This window comes from Littorina saxatilis, linkage group LG10, assembly GCF_037325665.1.
Source record: "Littorina saxatilis isolate snail1 linkage group LG10, US_GU_Lsax_2.0, whole genome shotgun sequence".
Lineage (NCBI taxonomy): Eukaryota > Metazoa > Mollusca > Gastropoda > Littorinimorpha > Littorinidae > Littorina > Littorina saxatilis.
In genome coordinates, this window is record NC_090254.1 from 32,603,845 (window position 1) to 32,612,653 (window position 8,809).

Here is an 8,809-nt window from a genome sequence, read left to right on the forward strand (position 1 = left end):
GAGCTTTCAACAATCTCACAAGCCTCGTGATCTTACTGGTTGCGCATTGGGTGCATCTAAATTTCCCCAACAGTATCGTGAGAAGCAAGGGTGCAGATATCTTGTGCAAGTTCTTCAACTTTTACGGACCGGGGCAGGCTGATCTGGGTATAATGCTGATGTCAGCTATGACGGCGGATCGTGCTTACGCCATTCTGAGACCTCTGACGTCAGTAGACCTGGTGAAGAGAGCCAAAATCGTCATCGGCGTCTGCGTCGCCGTCGTGATGGTGAAAGAGTTCCATTTCTGTTTCACGTCAGTGATCGTTGATGAGAAACGGAAAGACCGGCTGTGTGACGTTGATTACAACGTCACAAGCTACTACGATTTCTACGTCAACTACTGGCCATGGATCGACACTGTGTTCGTCACGCTTTGCTTCGTCGTTATGGTGACGAGCAACGCCGTTATCATACGTCACGTGCAGAAGAGCAGGAAAGGGAGGCAACTACAAACGAGGGAAGACAACTCTAGTACAGGCGGACCTCCAAGGACGCGATCAAGTTCTACAATGACGGTTCACGGCGGAGAGAAGGTCGCACAGCAGGTCACCAGGATGCTTCTGGCCGAGTCGCTTGCCTTCATCCTCCTCTCCTACCCATTCTCCCTGCATCTCGTCGTCACCTCCCAAATCCAAGACCCCCACACGGACCCAGAAAACGGCAAAGCCAACGCGCTGGCTTTCAGCGTAGTTTTCTATCTGCTTTACGCCAACAAGTGCGTCAACTTCTTTGTCTACTGTATATCTGGGAAAAAATTCAGGAAGACGATACTGAATGACGTGTTGTGTCGTCTCCAGTGCTGTAGATTCCTAATCCGAAAAGCAAAGAATCGTGCAGAGTCTGTTTCTACTCAAGAGACTCACACTTGTCGCAGAGAGAAAGTGCAAGAGATTCAGCATTACTCAGAAGATAACTCGCAGCTCTAAGTCGACTGCACAGATGACTGGTTTTTCTTTAGTCTGCGGTGTTATCTGTGTGGTCTAAGAGACACTGTGGTGGTAGGTGAGAAAGGGTGCGTATGAGTGTATGCGTGTGTGGAAGGTTTGGTGAGTACGTGCGTGCGTTCGTGTGCGGCTTAAGTGTCCTTCCGTTTTAACATGTTTGTTTGTATCAAACTTTACTGCTGGACACTGGGAATTGAGAGGGTGTTGAGGGTTCGTCTTTGTGTGTGTGTGTGTGTGTGTGTGTGTGGGGGGGGGGGTGTGTGGATGTGTGTGTATGTGGTTGGGTGTGTGTGTGTGTGTGTGGGTGTGGGTGTGTGTGTATGTGGTTGGGTGTGTGGGTGGGTGGGTGTATGTGTGTGTGTGTTTGTGTGTGTGTGTGTATGTGTGTGGTTGGGTGTGTGTGTGTGTGTGTGTGTGTGTGTGTGTGTGTGTGTGTGTGTGTGTGTTTGTTTGTTTGTTTGTGTGTAGGTCTGTGTGCATATGTAGAACGATTTGCAAAAGATTACTAGACATGTACATTTTTTCACATTATATCCCAAGATATTTTTTCTCAATTGTGTTTTTTATTAACACGCTTGATGACGTGATATTTGACGACATTTTAAACGAATTCCGTGAAATTGTGGTCAATCAATCTATCATTCTATACTTTTTGCCAAACTCTAGGATTGTATTTTAGCTTTGGAGCAATAATAATCAGTTACTTCGCTGATTAGAATGCAGCCTTAAATTGAAATAGGTTAACATTAAAGAATTGCTTTATATGTTAAAAGTTAAGATCTAAAAATGTGTCCAGAAATTGAGGATTTTTTTTTTTTCAATTCTGTTTCAGTGTTTGTTTATTTCACCAAGATCAACGCTTTGAAGATCGAATGACTTTGGATAACAAGTCTAGGTGAAAACAATTCCACTGTATTTAGTTTGGATTTCTTTGAAAATCGATTGACTATATTGTTCGATATCGGGACTTATTTTTCTTTCAATTTGAACTTGTCTGTTCAATATTTTGCGGACACTTCCAAAATGTAATACGTTCGTGCAAATGTGGGCTTGAGTCGCATTTGTTTAAATACCGCTTAGCACACACCAATGAATCACGCACAGCATGTTATTGAAAATCACGAACTTGCACTATCTATATTTGTGGAAGAATCAAAGCATTAAAGCAGGTAGGACGCCGTATCATTTAGACCATTTGTATCTACTGAGGTGAGCGTGTGGTTGGTACAATACAGTTAATAAATGCATTAAGATAACCTACAATTATTTGTGCGCCGGAGGAGAGCTTACTTACATTTCTGTACAATCGACTCAAATCCAAAATAAAGCAAGCAAGAACATAACACATGAAGCAAAGAATAGTTGACTGTCACCCTTTTGCACTGTATCGAAAGACAACATGACTGTATACACATTAATCACAGACAATAATTATTAAAAAAAAAAAAAGAAAGGAAAACAATGTGCGATCAACTAAAATGAAATAATACGGTGATTAATATCAACCTTCAAAGTGTGTTTTATGATGACGTCATATGGAGAGAAACAAAAACATTAGAACATACCAACCAAAAATCAAACAAACAAACAAAAAAAGGGGGGGAGGACTAATATAGTCACACATGCAAACAACAAAGATAACTTGCATGGTATGTGCATGTCACTGAAAAAAAAGCATGGTTTTGTTTGGACAACAATGCAATGGTACCTCTATTTTAATACCGGCACGGTTGGTCTAGTGGTAAGGCGTCCGCCCCGTGATCGGGAGGTCGTGGGTTCGAACCCCGGCCGGGTCATACCTAAGACTTTAAAATTGGCAATCTAGTGGCTGCTCCGCCTGGCGTCTGGCATTATGGGGTTAGTGCTAGAACTGGTTGGTCCGGTGTCAGAATAATGTGACCGGGCGAGACATGAAGCCTGTGCTGCGACTTCTGTCTTGTGTGTGGCGCACGTTAAATGTCAAAGCAGCACCGCCCTGATATGGCGCTTCGTGGTCGGCTGGGCGTTAAGCAAACAAACAAACAAACCTCTATTTTAATACCTCCACACACAAAAAGGTCTTGACAGATACGAAGTTGTCAACATTTGTTTATTTTACTGAAACTTTGAAGGAAACATTTTCGACAATATGGTCTCAATAAAATGAGTTCAAACAGGAAAAAGTGGTTCTATTGTATTATTTTTGATAATGTGTTGTTTTATAATCCACGACTTTGTTCGCCTGTTTGACACCTATTTCTTCTTACTTTCTTGGCCCATGAGATGAAACTTCAACGGCTACTCGAGTGGGCTTTTTCTTTGTGACCCACCCCCTCCCCCTCGCCAACTCACCCCCCCCCCCCCCCCCCCCCGTCACCCCGCCATTCAGGCAGCCATATTCCGTTTCCTACGGAAATAGTTTTTAGTCTGTGTCGGATATTATAGTAAATGCTTGACTGATGGTCGAAACCATTAAGGCAGTCAAACTCCGTTTCCTACGGAAATAGTTTTTAGTCTGTGTCGGATATTATAATAAATATTTGACTGACGGTGGAAACCATTTAGGCAGTCAAACTCCGTTTTCTACGGAAAATGGTATCAGTCTGTGTCGGATATTTTGGTAAATGTTCGACTAACGGTAGATACGTTGGTGCTTAGGTCAATGGCTGACTTCTTGGCCAGCATCTTAGCCTCCAGCCTGGCTTTGCAGAACATGGCCTGCACGCTGTGACGGAATTTGGTGCCGAAGAAGTAGTACACGAAGAAGTTGACCGACGCGTTGATGTAAGTGAACATCTGCTGCATGTTGATGAGGAGGTAGTAGGTATTGTAGTACTTTCCATGCAGACTCAGCTCGGGGACGAACGGCAGGAACGCGTGAAAGATGAGCGGAGGAGTGGTACAGGCGATGAAGAGACAGGACGTTCCGATGAGCATCCGGGTCAGTGTGACGTCCTTGCTGGCATTGTTGGTGCTTCCGGTTCCGCCGGAACTGGAGTTGGCCGAGGACGACTGTTGGCGCCATTCTGCCATTTGGCGGAGTTTGTATACGGTAACGACGGTGGAGACGATGATTGCAGCCACGTATATTCCCGGCAGTAGGATTCCGAAGATGATTCCGTCAAACAGGTCGACCAGAGATTTGTTGTTGAGGTAAAACTCGCTGGAGAAGAAGGCGTCTGTTGTTTGCATGATCAGCGGGTCGAACATGCACACCACCTGTTGGTTAACCATGTCAACTGGTAAACATTATCACTTTAACTTTACGTCCATGTCTAAATTCAAAAGTCTACAGAGAGGAAGGCGTCGGTTGTTTGCATGACAAGTGGGTTGAACGTGCACAACACCTGTTGGTTGACAATGCAAACCATTCTTACTTTACCTTTACGTCCATGTCTAAATGTAAACGTCTTCAGAGAGGAAGGTGTCTGATTTTTGTCTGGCAAGTTGGTTGAAAATGCACACCACATGTTGGTTTATATATATATTCATAACATGATATATACATCTGCTAAGTTCTTAGATACCAACATAGTCAAAAGACTTTATGTACGGCAGAAAAGCTAGAGATGCTCACAAAATGCATGAAACAGCCTGTCCACTGGAATATTATAGTCCATGCACAGAAGCATCGTGATGACATATTCAACGAGGCCTGAACATTATTGAACAAGGAATTTAAGAGACGTTTATTCTTTTTGTGGGCATCAGTACGATCCGCGAAGACCTCGCGTAACTTCAGGAACCTTCTAATCATGGCTTTCGTGTCATGTTAGGACTGATAGTGCGTTCCAGCTGTTTCAACGGCTCCTGGGCGTCTCTTCAAGTGTCTGCAAGTTTAGTGCTAAGCTCACAGACATGCATATTTCTTCTTCTTCTTTGTTCATGGGCTTAGACTCCCACGTTCACTCATGTTTATAGCACGAGTGGCTTTTTACGTGTATGACCGTTTTTACCCTGCCGTTCGGGCAGCATACATCGATTTCGGGGGAGGTATGCTGGGTATTTTCGTGTTTCTATAACCCACCGAAATCTGACATGGATTACAAGATCTTTTCCGTGCGCACTTGGTCTTGTGCTTGCGTGTACACACGAAGGGGGTTAAGTCACTAGCAGGTCTGCACATAAGTTGACCTGGGACATATGACAAATCTCCACTCATAACCCACCAGGCGGCAGCTACCGGGATTCAAACTCACGACCTCCCGATTAGGAGGCCGACGTCTTACCACCACGCCACTGCGCCCGTCTACAGACATGCACATGAAATGTAACAGACCATTACGACAACAAGGTTTTCTTCAAACCCACTATGATGCCATCTTTGTCCACCAACACCTTGACCCGTTGGTCACCGATCTTGCCATTATTCATTGTTGAAGATTTGACGAGACGAGCTAGTATGCTCTAGCAAGAACCATCTTTGTTGTGCGGTGATGGGCTTTAATGTACACCATTTGTATCACAGAGACTGCTGTGTTAACTGATAATTCAAACAAACTTGCATTGGTACGCGATGACCATATTCAAGGGTGGGGAACTGTTCCGCACCGTATCCGTTGGGAGCGACGTGTTCCGGTTGTGGATAGTCGCTATTTTTCACTTGCTCTGGATTGCGCGCGAAGTTAAGGCGGTCAGTCAGACCCTTCTCACAATATCTGGCGCATCACGTCACAAAATGGCTGGACTACGTTGAAATGTTATAGAAATGATCGGGGGTCTAGATTGTTAAGAAGCTTGCTTTTTGTGACGAAAATGCCTGTTTTGGACACGTGTTGGTGCTTTTGTCGTACATCAAGTTGTGTAGACCACAGAGATTGCCATGTGGCGTAAGACCAATGCTGAAGATATTTTTTTCATTGTACCAAAAGCAATCAGTAAGGTTTAGACTAGCTCGTAATTTGATTATTTGATTGATACCATGTTCCTGTTGGGAACGCCTACTTTCCCAACGGGAACATTGTTTGAGTCATCGCCGTTAAAAATGCTTCCAACAGGAACATGGTCTCAATCAAATAATCCAATGATCTGACACTAAGGTGCTACAGCAGGCCAACATACCAAGCGTATACACCCTCTTTCAAAAGTTTAGATGGGATGGGCATGTTTGTCGCATCACACACAGCTTGTGTACGGTGTAAAGCTGTAAAGTATCTCTGAAAGACTTCGGAATTCAGATTGATTCCTGGGAGCAGCTTGACCAGAACAGAGCTAACTGGCACCGTCTGACTGGTTCTCGTGCCCAGACCACTGCACAACAAACGTGTACACTCCGCAAAGCCAGAGCTGCCACTACTCCAAGAGTTGAACTTTTCCATGTCGTCACGCTCATACAAAAAATACTTAACTCAGTGTTAGGCATTTCTGCAGTGAAACTACAGGCGAAGCTACTGGATGGGTACCTGCCATGTGTTAGAGAGTATGAACTCACAGATCATCCAAAATCATTACCACGGTTACATGAGCAAAATTGTCGTTCTCGTTTCTGAGGTAAGCAATTTTCCGTTTTGATATGATACATAAAGACTTGTTTTGAGAATGTGAAGGTATGCACAAGTTTTTTGGGGGGTTGTTATGCAGTTGTGCTGATTGAAAATCAATCAATATCAATATGAGGCTTATATCGCGCGTATTCCATGGGTACAGTTCTAAACGCAGGGATTTAAAAAAAAATAATTTTATGCAATTTATATCGCGCACATATTCAAGGCGCAGGGATTTATTTATGCCGTCTGAGATGGAAGTTTTTTTACACAATACATCACGCATTCACATCGGCTAGCAGATCGCAGCCATTTCGGCGCATATCCTACTTTTCACGGCCTATTATTCCAAGTCACACGGGTATTTTGGTGGACATTTTTATCTATGCCTATACAATTTTGCCAGGAAAGACCCTTTTGTCAATCGTGGGATCTTTAACGTGCACACCCAAATGTAGTGTACACGAAGGGACCTCGGTTTTTCGTCTCATCCGAAAGACTAGCACTTGAACCCACCAACCTAGGTTAGGAAAAGGGGGGGGAAAATTGCTAACGCTCTGACCCAGGGTCGAACTCGCAACCTCTCGCTTCCGAGCGCAAGTGCGTTACCACTCGGCCACCCAGTCCAAAATGTTGGTGTCATCTCGGTATCTTATGCATATACCACTGTCATCTGCTCGAGATAGGCAGTTCAGTTTGAAACTTGTAACTAAAGTGAGATGGGCAGATTGTTCGGAAACCAACAAAATGACATAAGCAATTATCTTGTGAGCGTGACGTTGTGAGCTCTAAACCTGGAAGGGGATTCCGGGGCTGAGGTGCACGAGGAAGTTAGGGGAAGGGCTCCTAATATGGACCACTTTTTGTTTCATGCTGATAACTGCCATGGCTTGTTTTCTTGCGAAGAAGTTTCATTTTGTGTTTGGTAGTCCTACTCTCTTAGGTTAACCGTTAGGCCTAATTAGAGTAAAATAGCTTTGATAGACATTCAGCAAAAATTAAATACAGAAAAAATTCACAAATGGTCCATATTAGGCGCCCAGGCTCCTAATATGGACCCGTGAAGCGGCCTTCACGAATCACTGCAAAAAGCCCCCTATACTTCAAAATAACATGATACAACTTAGTGTGCAAGTCAGACTAATTAAAAGATGCTTTAGATTTATTGTTTCGGGTTGATGAGAGCATTATTTGAAGCACACCTAGAAACTAAGGAAGCTTATCAAAAACAGAGTGAAAATAAGTGAAATGATCAACTTCCACGAAAAGAAGACTATGTGTTATATTTTTTTGATAATTATATTCGGTGAATACAGCGAATGAAATTGTTTTTAGAGCTCTCGCGCCGTTAGTTTGTCAGAACAGGAGGTGGTCCATATGGTCCATATTAGGAACCGGTCCATATTAGGAGCCCTTCCCCTACCACCCAAACGGGAGCCACCCGCAGTCATGGATTGGTTGAAATTGAGATTTGTTGTGATTTCAACCAATCCGACGCTGCGGTTTGTTCTCTCACGTTTGTGTGGCACCCACTTTTGGTTCGTGCACCTCAGTCCTGATTCGGATGTCTCATCAGCTGCCTTCTGACCCATGCATTAAACCAAACATCCAAGCAAACCATGAGACTTTGGTCATCCTCGAAAACGAATGACTAACAACAACTATGCAGATCACATAGTGTGACACTTGCATAGTTTTTTGTCCATACTGCGTAAACATATAGTGACTACTATTCTTACCTCCCATCTGGTCGCGATGAGGTAATGCCCAGCGAAAATAAGGACATGGCCTATGAAGATAATGACGGCGGTTGTTCTCGTCTGGATTATTCGCTGAGCTCTCAGGGGCCAGAGGATGCACAGGCATCGCTCGAATGCGATCAGCGTGGACATGAAACCAGAAATGTAGATGAAACCTAGGAAGGTAATCAGTCAAGAATTAATCAGTTGATTTGGCAATAAATCAGCAGTGCAAACCTGTAGTTAGGAATTATCTCTCTCACTCAGGACATCAATCTCTCTCTCTCTCTCTCTCTCTCTCTCTCTCTCTCTCTCTCTCTCTCTCTCTCTCTCTCTCTCTCTCTCTCTCTCTCTCTCTCTCTCTCTCTCTCTCTCTCTCTCTCTCTCTTAAACACTTTTGGATGGGATGAATCTTGTACCATTTAACATGTCCTCATCAAGTATGTGGACTTCAAAAGAACTTCGTGGCAACCAATAGAGTGCAGGTAGTATGAACGCTTTATTCCATGATGTCCCCCTGGAAAAGATTGTTAACTATTTGAAGGAGACCAAGATTTGTAATAAGATTTGATGTTATAAGTGTGAAAAAGTGATTAAAACCTCGTTCATTTTACAATGATGG

General features: G+C 43.7%; 2 protein-coding genes across 2 annotated transcripts in view; one reads left to right on the forward strand and one right to left on the reverse strand.

Moving 5' to 3' along the window:
- LOC138979238 (growth hormone secretagogue receptor type 1-like) overlaps positions 1 to 1,204 on the forward strand; it is a 4,152-nt gene extending 2,948 nt beyond the window's left edge. The window contains exon 2 of the mRNA XM_070352008.1: positions 1 to 1,204. This exon is cut by the window's left edge and continues 246 nt beyond it. Within this exon, the coding sequence (XP_070208109.1) occupies positions 1 to 968 (968 nt within the window). The 3' untranslated portion in view covers positions 969 to 1,204.
- A 2,153-nt stretch (positions 1,205 to 3,357) lies between these two features.
- Positions 3,358 to 8,576, reverse strand: LOC138979239 (proto-oncogene Mas-like). The gene is made up of 2 exons (XM_070352009.1): positions 8,188 to 8,576; positions 3,358 to 4,184 (listed from the first exon to the last, which is right to left on the reverse strand). The coding sequence occupies exons 1-2, from the start codon at positions 8,338 to 8,340 to the stop codon at positions 3,564 to 3,566; spliced, it is 774 nt and encodes a 257-aa protein (XP_070208110.1). The 5' UTR covers positions 8,341 to 8,576; the 3' UTR covers positions 3,358 to 3,563.
- Between the last annotated feature and the right edge of the window lie 233 nt (positions 8,577 to 8,809).

What these genes read in the sequence shown, in the direction of transcription:
- LOC138979239 (XM_070352009.1), bottom strand. Translation starts at nt 8,340, where the DNA reads ATGTCCACGCTGATCGCATTCGAGCGATGCCTGTGCATCCTCTGGCCC. An exon ending in TCATCGCGACCAGATGGGAG is followed by an intron (nt 4,185 to 8,187) that starts GTAAGAATAGTA and finishes GTTAACCAACAG; the next exon opens with GTGGTGTGCATGTTCGACCC.